At 37.5% G+C, this 23,644-nt stretch overlaps 1 protein-coding gene across 28 annotated transcripts in view; it reads right to left on the reverse strand.

The window, feature by feature from the left end:
- The window catches only part of LOC135170795 (twitchin), a 51,472-nt gene that overhangs the window by 23,979 nt on the left and 3,849 nt on the right, over nucleotides 1–23,644 (reverse strand). Inside the window, exons 4-48 of one of the 28 annotated variants that reach the window (XM_064136854.1) lie at nucleotides 23,242–23,266; nucleotides 22,538–22,700; nucleotides 22,275–22,416; nucleotides 20,781–20,916; nucleotides 20,480–20,683; nucleotides 19,796–20,097; nucleotides 19,185–19,402; nucleotides 18,696–19,101; nucleotides 18,173–18,602; nucleotides 17,875–18,040; nucleotides 17,263–17,637; nucleotides 16,851–17,009; nucleotides 16,541–16,585; nucleotides 16,206–16,220; nucleotides 15,786–15,845; nucleotides 15,403–15,609; nucleotides 15,207–15,257; nucleotides 14,914–14,985; nucleotides 14,786–14,839; nucleotides 14,490–14,534; nucleotides 14,359–14,406; nucleotides 14,178–14,219; nucleotides 14,043–14,096; nucleotides 13,911–13,958; nucleotides 13,733–13,810; nucleotides 13,605–13,652; nucleotides 13,474–13,521; nucleotides 13,342–13,389; nucleotides 13,209–13,256; nucleotides 12,990–13,034; nucleotides 12,845–12,892; nucleotides 12,714–12,758; nucleotides 12,525–12,572; nucleotides 12,383–12,439; nucleotides 11,950–11,997; nucleotides 11,719–11,751; nucleotides 10,703–10,903; nucleotides 9,777–9,980; nucleotides 8,828–8,872; nucleotides 5,459–5,500; nucleotides 3,258–3,642; nucleotides 2,922–3,058; nucleotides 783–869; nucleotides 245–370; nucleotides 6–150 (exon numbers count right to left, since the gene is read on the reverse strand). In XM_064136854.1, the coding sequence (XP_063992924.1) occupies nucleotides 6–150; nucleotides 245–370; nucleotides 783–869; nucleotides 2,922–3,058; nucleotides 3,258–3,642; nucleotides 5,459–5,500; nucleotides 8,828–8,872; nucleotides 9,777–9,980; nucleotides 10,703–10,903; nucleotides 11,719–11,751; nucleotides 11,950–11,997; nucleotides 12,383–12,439; nucleotides 12,525–12,572; nucleotides 12,714–12,758; nucleotides 12,845–12,892; nucleotides 12,990–13,034; nucleotides 13,209–13,256; nucleotides 13,342–13,389; nucleotides 13,474–13,521; nucleotides 13,605–13,652; nucleotides 13,733–13,810; nucleotides 13,911–13,958; nucleotides 14,043–14,096; nucleotides 14,178–14,219; nucleotides 14,359–14,406; nucleotides 14,490–14,534; nucleotides 14,786–14,839; nucleotides 14,914–14,985; nucleotides 15,207–15,257; nucleotides 15,403–15,609; nucleotides 15,786–15,845; nucleotides 16,206–16,220; nucleotides 16,541–16,585; nucleotides 16,851–17,009; nucleotides 17,263–17,637; nucleotides 17,875–18,040; nucleotides 18,173–18,602; nucleotides 18,696–19,101; nucleotides 19,185–19,402; nucleotides 19,796–20,097; nucleotides 20,480–20,683; nucleotides 20,781–20,916; nucleotides 22,275–22,416; nucleotides 22,538–22,700; nucleotides 23,242–23,266 (5,433 nt within the window). Of the gene's footprint in view, nucleotides 1–5; nucleotides 151–244; nucleotides 371–782; nucleotides 870–2,921; nucleotides 3,059–3,257; nucleotides 3,643–5,458; nucleotides 5,501–6,362; nucleotides 6,402–8,827; nucleotides 8,873–9,776; nucleotides 9,981–10,702; nucleotides 10,904–11,718; nucleotides 11,752–11,949; nucleotides 11,998–12,382; nucleotides 12,440–12,524; nucleotides 12,573–12,713; nucleotides 12,759–12,844; nucleotides 12,893–12,989; nucleotides 13,035–13,208; nucleotides 13,257–13,341; nucleotides 13,390–13,473; nucleotides 13,522–13,604; nucleotides 13,653–13,732; nucleotides 13,811–13,910; nucleotides 13,959–14,042; nucleotides 14,097–14,177; nucleotides 14,220–14,358; nucleotides 14,407–14,489; nucleotides 14,535–14,785; nucleotides 14,840–14,913; nucleotides 14,986–15,206; nucleotides 15,258–15,402; nucleotides 15,610–15,785; nucleotides 15,846–16,205; nucleotides 16,221–16,540; nucleotides 16,586–16,850; nucleotides 17,010–17,262; nucleotides 17,638–17,874; nucleotides 18,041–18,172; nucleotides 18,603–18,695; nucleotides 19,102–19,184; nucleotides 19,409–19,795; nucleotides 20,098–20,479; nucleotides 20,684–20,780; nucleotides 20,917–22,274; nucleotides 22,417–22,537; nucleotides 22,701–23,241; nucleotides 23,267–23,584; nucleotides 23,607–23,644 lie in introns of all 28 variants that reach the window. The other 27 variants (XM_064136870.1, XM_064136861.1, XM_064136996.1 and 24 more) reach the window with 27 other exon arrangements.

Below are 23,644 nucleotides of genomic sequence, written 5' to 3' on the forward strand. Positions count from 1 at the left end.
GTTACCATCGACATTCAGGAAAGCAGTGCTCGTAATACCACCGATATCAATGGTATACTTTCCAGTATCTTCGACTTTGGGGGTTGAAATGATGAGTTGGTATGAATCTTCTTCGTTCTTAAACTTGTATTTTGCCGATGGGAATAATTCCTGCAGAGAACCAACAAAATTATGGGATTGAATTAATTTAGAATGTTGATTTAGTACTGATATTGCATTGATACGAAGAAGATTGATCACTCACATCCTTGCGGAAGAACCACTTGGGCTTGGCATTCGGTTTGGAGAAGTTGGCGTCGAAGCTGACCTTCTTGTCCTTTCCTTCCTTGGCGTACTGATCCACCAGGGGCTTGAGGAAGGAGTCTTGCTTCTACAAACGTCAGGAAAAGCAAACATTAATCATCAATAATTAAAGGATTGATCGACCATTTATGAAGACATTCGCCACCTATATGAAATGAAATAAACAATATAAAAAAATAGTATGGCTTGGCGGTATATCCATGCCTGATTTAGATGCTGTTAGACCAGCCATGTAATCCTCGTGCGATACAACATCTCTTATATCTAACTTTATTCTCTGCGATAAGATGGATGTTTTGTGTGAACGTGTTATCAATGTTGTTTTGAAAAATGTTGTAGTGATGAGAGTGAGTCTATGGAAACGTGTACGACGTGCAAATAACATCCATGACGCAGATGCATGAAAAAAAATATAATAATTGATACAATAATAATACGAGTACGACATTAAAATCCATCAGTGATCGGTTTGATCAAACCTCCGTCTTGACGAAGTGGTGAAGGACCGGCCAGTCCGGTATTAATTCAGCCAGCGATGGCCTACGTGATCCACTATTTCCACTAGTCTAGAAATAAGAAACGCGTCGAGTGTGAATTTCGCAACTGGCAAAAGCCAGTTGTGGCGCCGATTTTTGCCCTCGATTTTTTGGCGCCTTATGTCGTCAATAAAAAAAATCAAACGCGTATTTTTTGGACACGGGTATAGTCAATGTTGACGATTACTTATTCACGTGCCTCCCAATGTATTCTCTAATTTTGAAATGTCTATTTGACTCTAGCGTATTAAAAAATCATGAAATTTCGTGATTTTTAATCTATAAATCCTATTCAGTGTTGCTGACCTGAAAATTAATAAATATTTTTTCATATGCGCCAAAATTAGTAGGAGCGCAAAAAAAATCAGCGCCAAAAAGTAACGCATCATCTGAATTCACCAGTGAATGTTTAGTTGTATTCAACATTGCTCCCAATTAATTAATTGATTAAAATGTCAAGAGAATTCGGTCTGTTAAACATTATTTCGGTGGGTGGAGAGGAGTCCTCCAATCAATGTACAATATCGAGATGTTGTAATTCTCGATGAGGTATTATTGAAGAATATCAAGATAAATAAATAAGCAACTGGTGTGGGTCGGCTTCGTTTTGGTCCGGCTTTTAATGGCACTTCGAGGATCGACCTTTCAAGTGAGTGAATAAATGTGGATTCATTCCTCTAATTTACATGAGGACAGGGCAAGAAGAACACCTCAACACGAAATTCGAAAAAAACCATTTGGTCAGAGGCCGATGTTAATGGAATTCCTCATTATTGAGATGGGTTTTTGGCAGCGTGGATGGGAATTTCAATGATACGAATTTCGAACCTTTTTCTTTATACGAACGACGAGCTTCGGCCAATCGGTGATCAACTCCTGCAAACTCGGTCTACGCTGAATGTCGAATATATCCTGCCTCCGTCGAGTTATCGCATGTGAAAATTATATCAACGAATTAATGACTTGATCCTCGAAGTACCTGGTATCATTCTGATTTAAGAATAAATTTCACAAAACCTGGAGAATCCATTGGAATATTCAATTAGATATCTGTTAGTTTTGGGACGATTCCTTCGGATTATGTGACCGAAAAAGAAGGAAAAAAATACTTAAGCAATTTATGTCAACGATTTTCAATAGGAAATACATGTATAGAAGAAACTTGAACAGAAAATCTGGAAAATCGGGCAAAACCACTGGATGTGTACTAGGAATCTAATCGAATGTTTTATCAATGTCACGCGCTTTTTTTGTGAAATTTATTCATTCATTCATGATACTCACAAGAAAATAATGGGAGGCAACAAATCGAGGATTTTCAATAGACCTACGAAAGGGGACTCACGAGGAAATTTTGCTCATAGAATTGGAGCAATTTATTTTTTCTGTGACTAGACAAAACTCCTAGAAAATAAAATAAAAATAATATCGGATTGATCGCTACCACGAGAGTACCCAAGGGTAACTTCTGTAAAACAAAATAATGAAGAGGGCAAAAAACTCAAAAAACATGGAGAAAAATCATACAAGGGCGGACAAAAAAAACTCATAGGATTATTGAACAGTTGCCTCTGAAGATGGGGGGGGGGGAGGAGGAGGAGGTGTTTTCCATGAGAATGTGAAAAAACCTTTAGCCAGCTCCAGTTTGCCTCGCCCTTTTTGTCAAGTGGTATTCTCAGCTCCTTCTCGTCCTCCACAAAGATGACAATCTCATTTCCGTCCTGATACCAGCTTCGCCCCCCAGGAAGTGGCTAAAGACATTCCACACCTATTTCTCAACAATTCAGTGCGATACAATTACGAGGATTGAAGGGGCTAGACGAATTGTTACAGAGTACCGTATAAAACCGGATTAGTCACCCCAAGTACCGTCTCACGAGTGGAAAAAGTGAATGAGTAAACGAGTTTCACGACATTCAAAGTGGTAACCACAGGGGATCAACAATAAATAATTGACTCACGAGTTGAGACTCCGTTGGAGTTGGCTTACTTATTTCGATGATTTTAATTCTAACGCAGAAGTTCGCTGTTGATTATAGTCATAATGAATGTATACCTCGTTGAATCGAGGTTTTTACGTACCCTCTCAACTTTCTTCAGGGCGACCGATGGCTTTTCGACTTCCTTGAGGTCAGGCTTCTCCAATTCAGATTGGTCTCTTCCCCATTTCGCGTATTTTCGTTTTTTCAGCATCGAACGGAAGTCCATACCACTGGCATCTGCCGAAATTAATTGTTTAATTGTTTTCGATTGAATTCAGGCAGAGACTTTATAATGTAATTAATTTCTCCATCTGATTAAATGTAATCAAGAGATTGAGTGTTACTATTGATATAAGCTGGAGCTCATTAAATCCACCTTTCAACAGATAATTTTCCCCGCAGATATCCCCCTCAAATACGCCCCTTCGTAACTCACCGGATACGTAGACAGCCATTTCCGCCGAGTCCTCTCCATGAATGTTACTGACGACAATCTTGTACTGTCCCTCATCATTCGGCTTGACTTTTCTCATGCACAGGGTGATCGTATTGGTCTCAGAATCGGTGAGAAATTTGAAACGACCACCCTCGTGGATCTCTGTCATGCCCTTGTACCATTTGAAAGTTGGTGCTGGGTTACCTTCCACCTGAACGGTGACGTAACCCGTGGCATCTTCAACAACGGGATATGACTCCTGCACATCGACGATGGAGGGTGGCCCACCGGATCCCACATCTCGGAGGGGGGTACTAGGCTGGTTGATTCTATTCTCGAGGTCCGCCACGCTTGGTCTCCTGAGGTCCGCACTGGGACGACGTCGCTGTTGGTATTTAACATTGATTATCAGATTTGCACAGAATCGCTGGCTAATCTAGGCTCGTCTATCTATTTGTCAAGCTAACGTTTCATCATTTTCGGCATTTCTTCCCTTACCTGTGTCAATGCTGACTAGCGCATGTTCTATTTCAATTTTTAATAAGCACGAAAAATATTTAAATTATTTGTCAGGAAATTCTATTCAATTTGCCCCAATTTGTTTTATTTAAAATATTCATTGACATATTTACTTGAAAAATCTCGGATTCTTGGCACAATTCTTTCGAAAAAACTAGCAGAAATATCTGATATTTTGAAATGTACCATACGTGCGTGTGATTAAAAAATTCCATGCACTAATTAACTAATCGCGTGATTAGATAATCACACGCACATTTTAACGCCGAAAATGATTGATAAGCCAACAACTAAAGGGATGCTAAATACATTAAATTTGTTACATATTACTTGAGGTTGTTACGTTAGACAAATTAGATATGATCAATTAGTCACAACGAGTTACAGCACAAGAGTAAGAAATTAACAAGAGAAATGAAAGGTTTAAACACAAGAATGAGAATTTCGGTGATTATGTTTCCTGAATTATGAGAGATAATTAAACAATGGATAGAATTTCAGCAGATAGTTGGGGTGAAATGGCTTGATTATGGATGACATGTGGAGTTTCTATAATGAATAATATATTACATGATGGAGGAGAGAGACGGCGAGACAATTACACTCCGTGGAACACCCAAGATAGATGAAAAAAATTCAAGATTCATGGGCTTCAGGAGAATGCTACCCCAACTGACGTCTTCCAATTAGTTTGAAATTATAAATCAAGTACTTGATCTCCTAATCTGGCTCTGTGTCAAGGTATTTCAATTATTTTATTAAGAACATTACGCAGGCAAGTTAATTGGGAATCAATGAAATTAATCATTCTCGACACATTTGGTCTATATTTGCAATTGAGGTGCACTTGTCTCGCAGTCTCGGCTCCCTAAATAATGACATGGTGATGAATATTTACACTTGGCGAATAATAGTCCCTTGAGAGTGAAATAGTGAGTGATATTGGAGAATAAACAGGTGAGTAATTCGAGATTGTAGGTCTCTGGTCCCAATATCCGTTCCATATGGATGTTTTCTCTACTCTACGACATGTGTATTATTTACAACGATAACATATGTGAATATTTTTATGAGATATTTACAGAGCTGTTGAGTGAATAATTAACGAAAATATCGTATCCATATCAGCTTTTCTATCTAAAACATGAACTGTACAGCTTAAAGTAGCTCTATCTTTCAGAATATTTTCGGATTCGCAAAGTTCACGGCTGAATCAACTCCAGAAATAATGAGAAAATCATTTTTAAAAAGATTTGAATGAGGAAATGGTTTCGCGAAAGTGAGATTTCAATGTTTGTGTACCGTAAAAATTTTCCGATTTATTTTTCTCCGGTGGGGCGTTGGGTTTCGACTCGATTTTTTTCTTTGGAGAAATTTTGATTGTAAAATTATAGAGCTACTTTAAATTAGTATCGAAGATGTAAAATAGGAAAGAACCATCAACTTCACTTGAAGATAAGTTCATTATCGAGAGCTCATTTTGAAGTGAAGTCGAATAGGTATGACAAAGTTTTACTCTTCGAATACTTTTTTTTTTATGACAAATGTCAGTGAATATCTATGCTTTATACAAATCTTTTGAATAATTAACCACAGTGTTTGTACAATTCAGTGACGATTAAATAAAAAAAACACGTGACAAAAAAGACTTTGGTATTTCATTCTCTTCGAAAATGCCTAACCTGTCTTCCGGTTTGCACCTCACCAGGGCGACCGTGCCTGATCTGTTCCGTAAGAAATAACAAGTTGAGTGCATAAAAAAATATGTAATAATCATGACATGAGAGTGAATTATTTCAGGAATACTGAGACACTGTTAGGGCTTTGTTTGTTCAGATGAATTGATCGGTTTAATATAAATATCAGTATTAAGATAGCGGAAATGTTTAAATGTTTATTTTTGAATTATCAATTGGGCGTTGTAGCAGCGACAACAGCAGCGGCTGTAATTAGCAAAAAACATCATTAATGTGTTGATTAAAGAGTGAAGAACATTAGGGACTTCGTTAACCGGTTCGGCGGTATAAATATCTCCATTTGTCATAGTCGTTGTCCTTAATGATATGGCACTGATGAGAATGAGGATGACTGAGTGGTTCCACATACGAGAATATTTTACGAAAAAACAGTTATGCACTTGTTTAAAAATTCTATTGGATTTCCATTGAGTTTTATATGACGTGTTTCATTCTATTGAAAAATTCCTCAGGTTGTCTGTACCTTTTTTCTACTGGAAATATCCAATGGAAAATATTTTATAGGAGAAATCCAGAAACAGATTGCTCTATACAATTTATTCTCTTGAAAATTTATTATAGAAAAGATCGGAGTATTTTCAACAGAAGCCAATAGAAATCAAACAGAATTTCCTAAAGAACTCGCTACGTTTTTCTGTCAAATTATTTCATACGTGTGAGTGCATACGAAGATGTTTAACGATTAATCTGACAATGGGTCAGGTGATATCGGGAAGAAGAAAAAATTGCAAAGGGGGAAAAAAATAATTAGAGTATTGAAACACTAAACGATATCTGTAGACCGGTCTTAGCTGGTAAGCTTTGTGTTACAGCTAAACACAAATCTCACCTTAGCGTCATACACCTCCCCTGGGCGCAATTTCCCACCCTGCACAGAATGACATATACAATGAGATGAAATACTAGACAGTGATTGGTTAACATCTCAGATGGAAACAAGATGTATCTTATATTATATTTTATAATCATGACCTCTTTTCGATGGCTCTATGTAGGGACAATGAATTTTCATGGCAAAATGATGAACGATGAGGTGATGTCCATGGCTGTATGAAATACACAATAACTTATTAAATTATTGACAATGAATCCGTCCGCCGCTCCGCCGAAAGTCGTTGTTGTTATGGAATAATAATTAGGGGGTGATTTCGATATTCAAGGGCTAGAAAATTTCAATAGGAAGAGAAAGTCGGTTGGAGCATTGAGTATCCTCGAAATATCAGACTGTAAAAAATTAATGGAAAATTCGGCGCTTTTATCCCGTAGCTGACGTCCGATACAAAGTGATTCCAACTCAGTCGAACATCAGTCGTAATGATCGTCACATTTAATCCGTACATTCATGTTAACCTGTTAACACGTTGTGGTTGAGATACCAAGGCATCCGTAAGACAATTCGTCAAGCTTAATTGCCTTCTGGTAACATTTCTCGAATGGTAGTAATGCATTTCCATCTGCCCTCGACAATGAGTGCCAGAAGCATGTGGTTTTGACTCGGAATTATTGCCAGAGGGTCTTTTGCATTGAAATCGACACAATAATGTTAACTGAATTATTGTTTCTCACACTTGATGAAATTGAATGTAAATAAATAAGAAATTCTCTCAGTTGCATATGAGGGAATATTTGTATAAAGAAACGTCGTCTATAAATTTTGAGGGTGAATTTATTCTTGAATTTTTCCTGAGATCTGAGATCATAAATGAATAATCTTGGCATTAAAACAGTAATAATAATCTTGGCATAAAAACAACGGTAGTTGAATAAAATGTGATGATCCATTACGAATGTTCAAAAAATACCCCTCTATTTCTTTGCCACCTCGCGGCCCATTAGCACGATTTCGCCGGTTAGCATTTAATGATTCACATAATCCGATGATTACAGAATGCAAAAGTGCCACGAGTGTCAGGCTCAAAAGCATAGAAAATCTGCCAGATGGCAAAATACCCTGGGTCAACATTAGTTACGTACCAAAACTGACACCCAACTATTTTCAGATATTATATTTTAAGAAATTTAATTACCCACCCTGCGGGTCAAATGGGCGTGCAAAGTGGTCTATGCATCGGGCCTCTCAATACAAATGTGCCTCTATTCGAAAAGTGACAGGGATATTTCGAGGTACACTCAGACTTCCATTCCGATTTTACGATATACTCCGTTATTATTATTACACATAACGATATTATTATCCTCGTCAACGCGTTCATCGATTAGGTAAAGAGAGTGATAGAGACGGGAATGGTGGGGAAGGGGCAACGGAAGAATAGAGTGAGATGGTGGAGCATGCTTTTGCTGTGGGACTTCGTCTGATAATCCGTGCCAGGTGCAAGTAGTGCATCATTATTAATGCTCGCTGCTGATTTCACATTTTTTTTTATCTGCAATTAATTTTCGTTCCATCATTCAATGTTGCATATTCAATGTTCCTCAATATCGAGTCTCTAGAATCTTTCATCTCTTGATGATGCAAAAAATATTAATTTACTAATTAACGTACTGAGCCTTAACGTTTCCAGTAAGTGTATATGTAACTAATTATGTATATTACTATACTATAACTAATTCCGAGATTGCATACACATTTCAAGTATTGAAACATTGAACGTCTCCTTTCATTAGATTAAAAAAAATCCAACAGTGTAAATAAATCACTGAACAATCAACGATATTGAAGAATATTTTCACACGGAAGTGGTAGAACAATTCTAGTTATACATGCCATTGAATTTTTTAAAGAGGGTGTTCACCACTTCACTGATGCAACAATTAATGAAAGGGAAAGATTCAGCATTTTTCCCTTTCATCGTAAATATTTTAATAATATTTTAATGTACGTGCGAATGCAAAAGTGTAAGTGAAAGTGATCAGTGCATCATCATTATTAATGATCGCTGCTGATTTCACATTTTTTAATCCGCAATTAATTTCCGTTGCATCATTAAATGCTGCATAGTCATATCCTTCGATATCAATTGAAATACATTGACATCGTATCATTTAAATTCGTAAACAATGGATAAAATCTGGGAAAGTTCCGGATATCGAAGGACATCACAACTGTCACCACTTCGCTGATGCAACAACTGATGGAAGCGAAGAATTCATAATTCTCCTCTTTCATCGTAGATATTTTAATATGTACGTGCGTGTGCAGAGTGTAAGTGAAAAAAAAATTGTATTGTCAGAGTTGCAGAAAAGACATAATATAAATTAGATTCGTTGCATTTAGTAGATTACGTGAGATATATAAATTGTAGGCCCATTAATTTGCGGCGTACAATATCTCACCTTCTTCTCTTCTATCACCTCGCCAGGACGAAGTTTCCTATTGTCCTATGAATCAAAGGGTTAAAGTGTGAATGTGTGGGGTGTAATGTGTCTACAGCTACAAATATTATAAATTATTCCATTTGTTCCTCTCCACCATTGAATTCAGCGATCTGAAATAACGAATAGCCTACGCCGAGAGCACAATATCGAATCGTCCATGAATTACAGATAATTAAATAAAAAATTATGCATTATAATAGAGGAAAATGATTTGAGGCACAGGATTGCTTCAGAATCTGTGAATACTGGACCATAATACAGGGGATGAATACTCGTAACAATAGGCTACGATCACTCAATAGTCTACATAGCAAAATAAACAATTGTCAGAACAAAACAAAGAAAGGAGATAGATAAACGAATACTTCACAGAGTGCTAGGATAATAACGCAAACAGGTAACGAATAATCTACTGGCCTCAAAAAACCTCAGAATAAAAATTAAGAGAAGTAATGCTGCAGTGAAGCGACGAGACGAGCGCTAATTTTGAGTGAATTTTTCATGAACATCTTCGTTCACTTCTAGAAGGAAGAAGGAGTCATCTCGTTTCGTCTTCATTACAGAATCATTGAAGAAAAGAGTAAACATTACTGCTAATAGCTCTGCTGATGGTCAAATGGTTCTTATGAATATTCATATGTTGTATCGAGTCTTTCACGGACGAAAAACTTGAACGGAAAGTCTTAATTGAAAATTTATGTAGATTTTCTAAGAATGTGTCGTTTATAATAAAACAGAAGGAAATAAAGTAAGATGCATGACCCAAGATTCTTATGGAAAAATTATACAGAATCTATAAATGGTTCGGGTAAGAATTTGCAATTAATAGAATTTTTTGGAGAAATGAATTTTCTGACCACCAGCAGGTTTACATCCCAGGACACCTGATAATCTCCCAGTAACATACCTCGTCACTGATGATAAGACTCGCCCTGCGACCCAATTCCTCTGGCGGAATGAGTGATCCTCTTCGGCTTCCAGCACCACTGGGCACAAGAGATGGTCTTCTACTACCAAGTGGCGATGGAGTCGGTGATTTTTCCTTGGAGACTTCGATAATCGGTGCCTCGGGAGCTTTGATCTCCGGTGTTTTGATCGATGGAACTTTCGGCTGAAAACAATGAACCTCGTTTCACTTATCGCCGTCCGATTTATAGCTGATAATTCGGTTTATCGATAGGCAAGAGCCCTCCGAGCCCTCGAGTTACTTGTTGAGTCCATGACTGACCACACAGTTCGGGCTGAATTGGTGACCAGTGGTAACAAGTCACACGACTCTAGATCTTAAAACCGAAAATAGAAAATACGTGTCCCTGTGACTGTGGCCCGACCATTCCGGCCGCGATTTAATCTTTTTTTGTAATTAGATAATTGACGATGTGTGGAGAGGGCCGAGGAATTGCCTCGATCATGATGATAATCATTGGCACAACTGATATGAGCAATAGTTATTCGATGAAAATAGCCCTTTCTACCAGTCGTATTCATCGTGTGCCAAAAAAGAAACATTTCATTTGGATGATTTTGCACGATTAAATGGAGTGAGAAGACAAGTATAATTATCTGTGGAGTGTTCCATTAGTTCTCGGAGGAAGAAGCCGTTGAGGAATAACGAGTATTAAATTTCGAGCAAAAATATTTGCGTGGATTTAAAATTTGCAGATTTTTTTTTCTTTTTTGGGAATATTCAATTATTTCCCAATCTTTTTCTAAATTATAGAGAAGAGCAAAGACAATGACTTTTATCCCAAAACTAATAACGAATGAAGCCTTTACATTAAGTGAGAAATTTTTTCGAAAAAGTAAACGGTAGTAATGATATTTGGTGCTTACCCCCGACTCGAACTTCTGCGTCGTTGGACGATCGAGTTTCGTTTTGTCGCGGCCCTCATAAGCGCTGAACTCGAATTCCTGAGGTTTCTCCAGAACCGGACGTTCATAATCCGGAATCTCCGGTAGCTCGTAGCTCTTCTCCTTGTCCGCCTTGGATCCCTTGACTTTTTTCACGTCCTGCTTCTCCCCTCTCTCCGTTTTCTATTTTTTTTTCGACATAAACATTCGTTAGTGATGATTGCAAAGTCATGAGGGCTGACATGCTGGTTACTACATGCTATCACCGCGTTGATTGCAATGGGTGATCGTTGGCTTTATTTTTCAAAGCTGGTTGTAGGTATGTTTCGGCCAAGGTGAAAAATAAAAAAAGTTCTCATGTTTGCGGGTGAAGTTTAGGAGAAATTGAAGTCGACTCAGATATTTGCATGTGGAGAAAAAATCTAGTTAAACTTCAAACTGAATAGGAAAGTCGCTACAATATTTCAAAATAGGAGTCATTTGTGCTTAGAAAATTTTCTGAAAAATATGTCTAATATTAAAAGTTCAATATAAAATTCAATAGAATTGAATGCACTAGATATTTTTCTTCATGCCGATGTTAGGAAGATAAACGAAAAAAAGAAAATAAAGAAGTAGGAAAGATTGGATGGTGATATGGCAGAGGATGAATAATTTTGATGTCTCTTCACAGGGATACCTTCAGGTCGGGAATAATAAAGCCATTTTCTGATGTTTCAGATTTTTTAGGCTCTCGGACAACTGGTTTGAGTTGGATTGTTTTGAAGGAATCGGCATCTATCAGTGATATCCTACGCATTGGTTTGTTGATTACTCCAACTTCAGCTCGCACTGGCTACATTGACACAGGATGATGGGTTTTTGGGTTTAGGTACAATATTTACCACCAATTGAACATGTAATTGGATTAATTAATTTTGAAAGATAATTTACAATAGGATTTGGATAAAACGACTATTTACAAATTTTGATAGAATTATTTTTGGCGAGTGACTTACCTTGAGTTTCACGTCGAGGTTCTTCTCTTCCGGCTGAAATTAGAAAGATGTTGGTGAGATTTTTCGCCTTCGGGTTTTGTCGCCTCGGTAATAAAAATTTAGGAGAGAAAGACTCAATACATTTTAGGAATCCAAAAAAAATCAAGTCATTCAGAATGTTTTTCGGAAATGAATGGGACTGACTTTTCTTTTCTTTTCCTGAGAGATATCGTAAAGCTTCAAAACACGTACCTTCTGCACAGGCTTTAGGCTGGTCTTGCGCAGGATCGCTTCCTCCTTCTGGAAAAAAATTCAAAGTTGAATGAACTTTTCGCGATTAGTGCTCAAGTTATCCTTTTACGTGGGAAATCATTTCGTAGAAAAATCTAGAATTCAGTCGCAAATTGTATGAAACATTTTCAATTTAGTCTCGATTCTGTCGAAGTACTGAATTCTTCAACACAATCGGCCAAAAAAGAACAATGTCTCTCGAATTCACTAGACTGTTCTATGATTCTTTACGCGTGCTTAGACTCCTGCAAGGCTGAATTATAATAAAAAAATTACTCCAGCAATTAGTGCATTAATAAATTCATAACGTTCATGACAGGTGAGAAATGGTATGTCAGGGTTTGTTTGAGTACGTGAAGTATGATTGAGTCGTGAGTTTTGGTAAGTCGTGTACCTGAAGTGGTTGCGGTTGGCCAAGAGTACTTTTGGGTTTGGGGGTAAGTCCATCCTTCTAGAAATTACATTTATTTCGAGATGAATATTTGGATAATTTTTGGAACATTTGGATAATGCATTGAAGTGACGAGTTTGTGTACCTTGAGCTCCTGGGGCTTTCCAAGAGTCGTTTCGGGCTTGGCCGCGTCCTGAAATCGTGTACGTTCGGTTTACCATTTTTGTTGAGAATTCATTTGTTTATTGCGGTTAGTTCATAGTATTTTATTGTTTTCTTTTATATTATTGATTGTATTATAGGAAGGCATGTGTGAAGGGTTTGGAAAGTATACCTTGGGTTCGGGCTTTTTGATACTCGGTCTGCGAGCAGTGTCGTCCTGAAATTTTATTGTATGTATTTTATTGTTGACGACACTATTTTTTATTTTATGAATGTGAGAGTAGTTGTCGGTTTTATGTATACCTTAGTATCTTCGGGTTTCGTCAGGGTAGTCGGAGTCTTAGACTCTTCCTGAAATGTGCAGTTTTTTCATTAACATCATTGGGTTTCTACTAATTTTAGGATTTTTACTAATGTGTCTGATGTGTGCGGTAAAATATTTGTGTACCTTCGGTTGCTCTGGTTTTTTGAGACTTCTTCGTGTAGGTTCCTCCTGAAATGTTTGTATTTTCATTGTTGAGAAAATGTTTCTATTTTCTTGATTGATAACGTCGCAGTAAGTAATGTCTATCTTAACGTGTTATTAAAAAATTGCTCGTAAAAAATTTTGTTTATGGATTTTTAGGTCAGGGAGAGTAGAGCTACTTTAATTGTCAGGTTTGTGTACCTTAGTGTCTTCTGGTTTAGTAAGAGTAGTTTGAGGTTTAGGCTCTTCCTGAAATAGCACATTTCATTTTTGAATTTATGCTTGTCAATTTGTTTATTGTTGTTATATCGAGTAAGGTATAATGTATGTGTACCTTCGGCTGTTGTGGTTTTTTGAGACTAGATCTGGGTGTAGATTCATCCTGAAATGTTTGTGTTGTATTGGTTACGTCGGAATGTAATTGTTTCACGAAATTTGCAGTATTAATTCGTAGATTTGTGTATACCTTAGTGGCTTCGGGTTTAGCAAGGGGAGTTTGGAGTTTAGAGTCTTCCTGAAATGGTTCATTACGTTCTGATTAGTGTAATCGAGTCTTATACCATTGTTTCTACTTTGTGAGCTAAAATGCTTGTGTACCTTAGGCTGGTCTGGTTTTTTAAGACTCGGTCTGCGAACGGATTCATCCTGGAATGTGTGTATTTTATTGTTAGTGCTCAAGTGTTTGATTGTTTAGGGGTATGTGAATAGAATGAATAAAATTTTACATGTTTGGAAGAATTAATTGTTGATTTTGTGTGTACCTCTTCGTGTTTACTAGGGGCGCTTTTGGATTTAGGCTCTTCCTATAGTAATTAATTTTATTGTTGAGTTAATGTTACTATATCTTTCGTTATTATGATGTTCATTGTTATTCCCATTTAGTGGGGTGAAATATTTGTGTACCTTCGGTGCTTCCGGCTTTTTGAGACTAGCCCTGCGTTTGGTATCGTCCTGAAATTGTACATTTTCATCGTTTGAGAACTCATGTTTTTAACTGATTTTTCTGTAATTGTGTTGTCTTTTGTCAATGTGTACCTTAGATTCGTCTGGTTTTTCAAGAGTAGTTTTGGGTTGTGCTTTGACTCCCTCCTGAAACGTTTCATTTTGATTTTAGAAAAAATTCTGTCTCGCGGATTAAAGTATACTGTGTGATTTTTTTGTTCATTGTACCTCAGGTTTCTTTGGCTTCTCTTCAACGAGATCAGGCTGAGCCTAAAATATTTTTCATCGAATTAGATTAGAATTGCGATTCTAAATTAGTCGGTATTTACGAATTCGTCAACTGAACGATTAATAATCATTTTTACTACTGTTACTCAGGACTGACTCTATCATGAATAATTTTGAATACCTTTCCATCTTCTTCTGGTGTTTTCTTCTTTGAAATGGACGGACGTTTCTGAAATTTATTTATCGTGTAATAATGGGCCAATTGCACATCGTGTATGAGTGCGTGTAAAATTGTAGATTTGTCAGTTTTACCTTCGCAATATTGGGTTCATCCACCGATAATTTTTCAGGCTTCTCCTAGAAATTTACCGCGTAATGAATTTGTGAAGGACGATAATTAGAGAAAAACCCGTAACTTATCAAACACATTTTGTTTAAACGAATGAAATTACAAACTCAAATTCGAATAAAAATTTCTCGGTCCATAATTTCAATTATAAATGGCCACTTTTTACCAATTTTTTTAGTTCAAACAAAATTTGTTTGAGAAAATATTTTTTTCTTTGCGGGTGTATTGAGAATTTGTGTAGGATATCTCGTGTTTCTACCTTAGTGTCTGGGATATTCTCTTTTGGTTTGGCTTTCAACGACGTTTCCGCTTTCTAGAAATGATGGCAAGTGTCCAAGATTGAAATTTGTACTTGGAATAAGAAGAATTTTCATAACCGTGACTCACCTTTTCTGATGAGACTGACTCCTTTCTCTTCGCGATTGAGGATCGACGGCTCTCGGATTTTTCCTCGTCAACCTGAAGAAATTAGGATAAGACCGTTGAAGAGTATTTAAGTAGTTCAGAGTATCTAATCTTATATATAAGACTATACATATACATATAAAGGAGAAGCCATTTTTGAGGCGACTAAAATGCCCAAACTACAATAGATGTGAGCAGGAGCTTTTGCCTCCCACTAAGAGAGAGTCGCATAACTGATCAGTTATATCTTCTAAAAAAAAATAAAAAATGAATACCTGCGTCAAAGACACTCGTCTACTGGAGGGGAGCGAACCGTCTTCGGAAATCTACGAAGATTGGATTCAACAAAATAATCCGTTAAAAAAATTGATAAATAAAATAGCAGTCGGAGCTCAATTTTCACATTTGGATTGACATGCATCAACTACCAAAAGGTCTTTCGACTCCCCTATTATTCCCAATATCACTCACCGTTTCCTCCGTTGTGGAGATGAGCGAGCTACGTCGGCTCTCCGTCTTCAATTCCTCGACTCGACTGATCGAGGATTTGCGAGAAGTTATTTTTTCAGGTTTCGGAGTTGTCTCACGTGATACATCCTTGGAGTCTGGCTCCTTCTTCTTAAGAGTCTTCTTCTTTTCCGGCTCCTTCTTATCCTCTGGTTTGGGTTCAGTTTTTTTCTGCAAGTTTATCACAAGAGGAAGTCGCTTTAGTGAAGTTCATTACGGGAAAAATGAGGTAAAATTCGCTATGACCAGAGAAAAAAAAATTGATTTTCAGAGACATATCACATTTGAGCATATTTAATAGATGAGAAAAATCAATGGTTTCTATCTCTGGCGTTTTTTACTCCTACCTTAATAGATTTCCTCTCTTCGACGACTTCAACATTGTTGACGATTTCTTCATCCTTCTTCTATTCCAAATAAAGGATAAGATTAGAATAGCCTGTCAGTACACAGATATTTGAGCACTCGGAAAAGCATGCAATGTGTTCATATCAAACGAGCAGTTATCATACAGTACAAAACGAATTGGAGGATTTTATCGCAATAAGGGGAAACATGAGGTCTCCGCCTTGGGTCTCTCGTGTAAGCGAGGCTTGAGCCACACGTCAACTAATATCACCGATTGTTGAGCTGAGGACAATTAAAAAAGCATTAATAAAGAGTACAGCAAATAGATGGTAATGCTGTGACAGCATAAATAATGTAGACATTAAAAGCATTATATTTATAGCATGAGGAGTACTTTCAGTATAAGTCTTTTGACTCACCGAGACTTCCTTTTTCTGAAACGAAGAAAATAAGAATGATTGGTACAACTTTTAAAGCAAAATTATACGTTTTAAAATTATCTTTGAATTGTCAAGACTTTTTACAATAGGGACGAACTCAGGTGCATGCATTGGGGTTGAGGAGGACAAGTAGAGGGAGAGAAATGCTCGGTAAAAATTACAGAATGTTCAGGAAGGTTATAGTATTGCAAAATGTCCTAGAATTTCTGAACATTTCCCTTCCTATTAGGAACAATAAAACTGATGGCAACGAATATTGTACATATGATAATTGTGTGTATAGAACTGTTCTCGGTGAAAAAAAAATGTGTTACCTTTTCGGGTTTCGCGAGACCATTTGGTTTAGCATCTCCATTTTCCTTGAAAAAAAATGAAAACGAAATCGTATTGATGATCCAAAAATAATGAAAAAATAAGCTTCGAAGGGGAGAGTAAAGCATCGAGTGTATAAATTATTTTCAATTTTTGACCGAAATTGTCGTCATAAGTTTTGAAAAGTTTTCTCTAAAGAAACTATCTACTAGATAGTTCCCTTAAAATTGTGCGAATTTTGTTGTTAAATATTCCAAAATTAATAAAAAGATCTATGAGGAGTACAGTGTATCCCAATGACTGCAAGTGTACCTCAACGTTTGAAATGGATTCAAAAATGTCAGACTCTGGTTCATCGATGATAGGTTCAGCAATACTGGTCTCGATGGCACTCACCAGATCTTCAGCATCATGATCAGTTACCTCGCTATCATCACCAGCATCATTTATCGAATTTGATATTGAATGCTCCTACGAACGTACGTTCAAACACGAAAAATTTTGGTTCATCAAGAAATCGAGATAAAAAAAAATAAAAATATTGGAAGAACAGGCCGTTGCCAATCGCAGAAGACGAATGTAGTGCTGGCGTTGCATGGCAGTAAGAAGCACTCGATCCTCGAGTTAAGATTGTGAGTGCGCATCGAAGCGTTTTCTAACATCTAAAATTGTTAGTCAAGTCAATATATTGAAGCTGCGAGTGAATATCCCATTTCTGCTTTACCTTTTCCTCGATCTTCTTGACATCCTCGATTTTTTCGTCAACTTTCTTCTTCACGTCTTTCTTCTTCTCCTCGACCTTGGCCACTTCCTCGATTTTCTTCTTCTCCTCCTTTTTCTTCTCCTCGATCTTCTTCACCTCTTCAATTTTCTCTTCAACTTTCTTCTTCTCCTCTTTTTTCTTCTCCTCAATTGTCTTCACCTCCTCGATCTTCTCGTCCATCTTCTTCTTCTCCTCTTTCTTCTTCTCTTCGATCTTCTTCTCTTCCTCCACCTTCTTCTCTTCCTCAATTATTTCCTCCTCTTCCTTCTTCTTTTTCACAATCTTTTTCTTCTTCTTCTCCTCCTCCTCCTCTTCCTCCTTCTTTTCCTCGCGTTTCTAGAATTTTTTAAGGGTGAGGCATGCGAAACATCGAGGGACAATCGGGAGTGAAAGTTATCTCGGGTGGGCACTGAATTAATCACCTCTGGGGCAAGAATATTTAGGGGAACTTCACAAGTTCGAAGGGATAAATTGCGTAGCTTGAAAAGTTGACCAATCATGAAAATCTTTTGACCAATATCTTATAACTAATAAAATTATCAACGTCTCATGTTCCATATTGATGATCTTTACCTTGACAGTGACTTTGGCACTCGACTCATCCTGTCCAGCTTCGTTCCTCACAACTACTTTATAGGTACCACTGAACTCTTCGGTCGATGAAGTTATAATGAGTTTCATCTCAATTCCATTGAATGAAATGCTGATGTTCTTCGTTGTTGTGACGATCTTCGAATCTCTGAAATTATTGTAATGATCAATAGGGAAACAGCGAAAATTACAATCACTAACAGAGTTCAGTGGAGGTCATGTGCAACCTAATTATGCTCAAGACCGTATTCCAACGTTATTAATGAGAAAATTGACTTACTTGTACCACTCAACAGTGCATTTGTTCTTCTTATCCTGCTTCGTGAGACAAGCACTCAGCTCAACTGTCTCTCCGTGTTCAACAGTCACAGTTCTCAATCCTGACCCAATCTTTGGTTTCTCAACTTCCTCCGGTAGTTCAGCAACCTCGACGACTTGTGAGGTAGCTTCGCCCTTCTCATTTCTCGCCACAAGTTTGTATTTACCCTTGTCAGCAGTCGACACTTGCTCGATTTCGAGCTTGACAGCAAACTCACCCTCCTTGATCTTCTCGACATGAAGTTTGTGCCTGTCATCAACTTGTACTGCATGTGCTTCCTTGAACCATGTGCAGTCAGGGGCGAATTTGGAAAGAACTGTGCATTCTACAATCACTGTCTTCTTCTTTATTATCTTGACGACCTTGGGCTTCTCCTTGATCACTGGGATGACTGGAAGAATTAAAAAGAATTGTGGATTATTGAGTTATCATTTTTACAAAATGAGAATTACTTTTCAGTTAATTGAGTTCCAAAAAAACTTACTTTCAACATTTAGAGTGAGATTGGCATTGAGTTCACCCAGGTTGTTCTTGATATTGCACTTGTAGAGGCCAGAGTCCTCGGCGCCGGGATCGTTGAGTATCAGTTTTATGTAGTAGATACCCTCTTTTTCTTCCACCACAGTCATCGAAATTTTTGACGATTCCTTGATGATCTTTCCAGCATGAGTCCAAACAATGTCTGGTTTGGGTTTGGCGCTGACCTTGCAGTCCATAATGACGACTTTTCCACCGTCCGACGACTGGATCCTCGGCTTCTCCACGAATGTGGGACCATCACCCTCCTGCTCAGGTTCCGCCTCGATGTTGAGATTGAGATTAGCATTACTTTGGCCGAATTCGTTCTCCACGTGACACCTGTATGTACCACCATCTGGACCAGAGGGTTCCTGAAAGGTTGGGGGATTTGATAATTGATGGGCTTTGAATATTTCCAGTGACTGGCAGAATTATATTTCTTCCTCGATCTTACTTTTATCTCCATAGTCAATTCATAAACATCCTCTTCCAGCGATTTTTCGCTAATCGTTATCTTTGCGGTTTCCTTGACGACATTTGAACCGCGGAACCATGTTACTTCAGGCTTGGGTTTGGCTTTGCACTTGCACTTCATGGTGATCAGTGTACCACTCTCGTTCGGAATGATGCGCGGCTTCTCGATGAATGTCGGTGCGAAACCAGCCGCGTCTTCTGCATCTTGGAAATATCATCAATTAGGCAACTGTCGTGTGCTATTAATCAGCGATAATCAGCGCGAAAATACTTGAGATACTTAGAAGTTTCCGAGTTAATGATGAGGATTAATATTATGAAATTATTCATGTGATTAAAGTTATTAAAGTTACCGAAGCCAAAAGAGACGAGACAAAGAGGTATGTTAGATTGGACAAACTTACCCGGGATATACAATTTAAAAAAAAAACCACCCCATATTCGAACTCAATCAGTTTCATTTCAACATTCCTCTTCTAAATTCGTGCACTCAATCCGGTTTTTGTTTGTGAAATGGAATATTTTGTGGAGTAAAGGTGTATCGCAAAAATATCGATTTCCGTGCACGAAAAAAAAATGATAACGACTTGCCTTGGAAATTGAGTGAGATGTTTGCATTACTCTCTCCGTAATTGTTAAACGCATTGCAACGGTAGTTTCCACCGTCTGCCTTTGTAGGATTTGTGATTTCAAGGGTGAGTAAATAAGTGTCCTTGCCAGTTGCTTTCCTTGACATCTTAATCCGTGAACTACCGTTGATTGGTGATGTCCCTTGGTACCAGGTTATATCGGGGACTGGGTGGGCCTCAAGAATGCACTCCATTATGAGCAAATCACCCTCTTGACGGATTGTCGGCTTTTTTGGAAAACGTGGAGCCTTGCCGTCCGGAATTCTGCGCGGATCGTCGGTTTTTTGGTTTTGTTTTTTGATAGAGTGTGAAAATTCACGAATTGAGAACTCGAGATGGTTTTCTCAATTGGGGAATTTTCAAGTCATTTTTAGGTCCGGATTTTCGACGAAATTTTGACTTGCGGATGGAACGGAACCGTTTTTGTAGAGTAGCAAAATGCGATTAATTTTAGAAAATATTTTTCCTATCGAAAATTATTTATATTTTTCGCGGTATAAGAGACGATGATAATCAGTGGGTTTTGGTTCCGCAATAAAAAAAATTGAACATTTCTATTTCGAAAAGAACGAGCACATTTTACGCACGGAAAAATCCAACAGAATTAAAATTTCGTCGAGTACTTCAATGTTGTTTATCACCATACTTCGGTTTATCTCCGCCTTCAAAATTGAGATTAATTGTTGCTGTCCCCTGTCCATTTTTGTTCTTGGCAACAGCTCGGTATTCACCCCCATCAGCTTTAGCGACATTGCTAATCTGCAGTCTAGCGAGATAGTACAGTTTCTGGTCAATCTCAAGGGATATCTTGAACCTTCCACTCTCCTTCAGTTCGTTGGTTCCATGATACCTGATTTGGTTCATTGTTTTCCGTTTATTCACACGATCAATTTAATTAAAAAAAAAACTACAAAAAAATTATAATTTTTTCTTCCCGATTTTCTTACCACTTAACACTAGGTTTTGGATCTCCGACTAATCGACACTCGAATGTTATAGTGTTGCCATCATCGGACTGTCTAATGACGGGTCGTTCGGTGAATGTCGGCTTGATGCCGTCATCGGGTACGGGCGCTTCGTCGCCTAGGTTTTTCGTACAAATTCATCATTCATTCATGTATATTAACATATGTCACTCCTGAGTGACGTATCGATCGGGGGTACATCCTCAGCTGCTCAGATCCCTTTGTCATTGTTTATTCGTCGATGAACATATGATACATCCCGAATCGACTTCATTTCATTGAACATTTGCTTCAGAGGATTTTTATTTACGGGTGGAGTAAAAAATTCACGGTACCTCCGTTATTGTCCGTTCAGTTTTGAGACAAAATCGGTAATGAGGTATTCAACAGCGCTTTTAGACTCCCACACGACAAACACGTGTAACAATAACAGATAAACCACCCGGAGAAAAATAGTTGGGGATAAATTAGAAAATAAAACTAGTGATCGTGGAGCGAAATTCAGCGGTCTTTCTGGCTCGGTAGCGGGGAAATATAAGAGCTAAAGGAAGAATTTATCTCTGGTTGGTTTGAAAAAAATTAATCAACGTCAGGCTAATTTAATTTAAAATTGTGAAATTCATGGAAAATTGTGATGAAAAAAATCGTCCGATACTCTTGAAAAATAGTTTTTGGCCCGTGAGGTGTATCGTTAGCCTTCAGATCATGTTTCCACACTTGCAAAAACAAACAATTACTCAACAAATCGTAAGATATTTTCCACGAAAAGAATATCTCGCTCCACGATTGGCTTTCATATGATAAAATATTCCAAATAATTTTCCCCCAACTGCTCTTCCTCTCCGGGATATGAAAAAAATCTAAGCAGCAACCTAGTGAAGCATCAGCGTCAGGCCAAATATTGTTTTTGGTTTTTGTTTTGCTCTGAAGTAAAAACTATTAAAATTAATAAATGTCATATAAAGCAGCGGATGATTGGTATTTTCGTTATTTTAGTTGATGAATGATAATCGCGCTCTACTTATTCTGTCTGACGACGTGATAATCCACGTCGATGTCAGTCAAGCCGGGCTGTATATCGTACAATTCGATATCTGCTTCTCTCACTATTTTCTCGTTTCCTCTCTGAATATCAATATATTTAAAACTCCAGTGAACGATCGATACGCCCCTTCAAGAATCACCAGCGATAGTTGGAGAATGATCATGATAAATTAAAAAATACATAAACACAAAGTTCAACTAATTGACAGAGAAATAATAATGGAATAAAACAAAATATGAAACAAAAAATTAAGATAAATTAAAAATTGAGGAAAATCTTATCAATCGAGAGTTGAAACGAAAAAAAATATTTAAAAAATCATAACAGTGGTAGAGAAATAAAGAATAATGATAGATCGATATACATCCCGAGTTAGGATGGTAGTATGAGCTTTTGAAGTGTGTGAGGTGGATTTTATTAGTAAAACTTACTATCGAAATTCAGGGAAATTGTTGCGTTGGACTCGCCGAGCTCGTTCGTTGCGTTGACCTTGTATTTTCCAGCATCCTCAACGGTCACATTTTTAATCTCGAGACTGGCAAAGTACGAGTGACCATCTTTATCAATGGCCAGCTGAAACAATCACCATCACACGGGTGTCAAAATTAACAGGGAAATAAGCGAAAATAAACTAAAATCTTAGTATTGTTGATTTATAAATTATTCATGTAGTGGATAGTGGAATATTATTTACCTTGTGCCTCGGCGAATTCTTGACAAGATTCCCATCATGAAACCACGATACTTTGGGTGTCGGATCGGCAGTGATGCGGCACTCGAAGACCAGCCTCTTGCCATCGTCCTCTTGTCTGATGGCGGGTTTTTTCGCAAATGTTGGCGCGATACCATCGATTTGTCTGCAATAACCAGACGCAATAATTAATTATTGTCGGCAATCATTGAAGCAATTCTTCGGTGAAAATTGTTCCAATATCGTCGAGGTTTGAACGCTCGATTTCAAATGCACGCGTCGTATAGGCGAGCTTTCTAAATTTGGAGGGAACTTGTCTATTTAACCTATTTTTACTGGAGAAGCAGCAGATGGAGGGCATTTACTTAAGAGTAGGTGAATGAAAATCAACAATTATGTGCTATTTATGGATGGAACTTATTTAAAGTACTTGTAAATTGACTATTGAAATTGTTCATTGCTCTGCGGAGAAAATAATTTAGGGAAAAATACGTGACAGTTTGAGAAAATAGACCGGAATATCCGCACCGGATATTTTGCAAACTAAAATGGAGTTTTTGGGTGTAATTTCTAATTTTAACTCATTTTTAGTTTACCTTTTTTTTCAATAAGATTAATCATCACACAAAACTCGGAAATTCAACATTCAAAATCCACTGGTTAAATAAAAAATAATAATCTTCAAGAGAAAACATCAAAGCACTCACCGTTTCCTCAGCTTTGGCTGAGCAGCTAAAACCAAAGAGAAAAAAAATGAAAATTGGAAATAAAGCAGAAGTGAAAAATAGTTATGAAGCGGTAGCATAGAGAAGTGCAAGCGTAGAGACAAAAGTAAATAATCACTTCATCAAGAATGCTGATATATTTCTGATTAATTTTGCGGAGAGAGGCAGAAGCAGCTGATCAATGCGCAGAGTTTGCAAATCAAATAAATATTGCCTAAAGACTATAATCGCAGCTAGTGGTTTCAATCGGCCAAAACAGATATCAATTTCAAACATTTCCAAAGTCCTTCAAATTTTTTACGAAACGATTCGCTCATTGACTTACTTTTCTCTAGGCTCGTCCATGGCTGCAAAATATAACCATTATTACTGAACCGAAAATCAC

Source organism: Diachasmimorpha longicaudata, chromosome 2 (assembly GCF_034640455.1).
Source record: "Diachasmimorpha longicaudata isolate KC_UGA_2023 chromosome 2, iyDiaLong2, whole genome shotgun sequence".
NCBI lineage: Eukaryota > Metazoa > Arthropoda > Insecta > Hymenoptera > Braconidae > Diachasmimorpha > Diachasmimorpha longicaudata.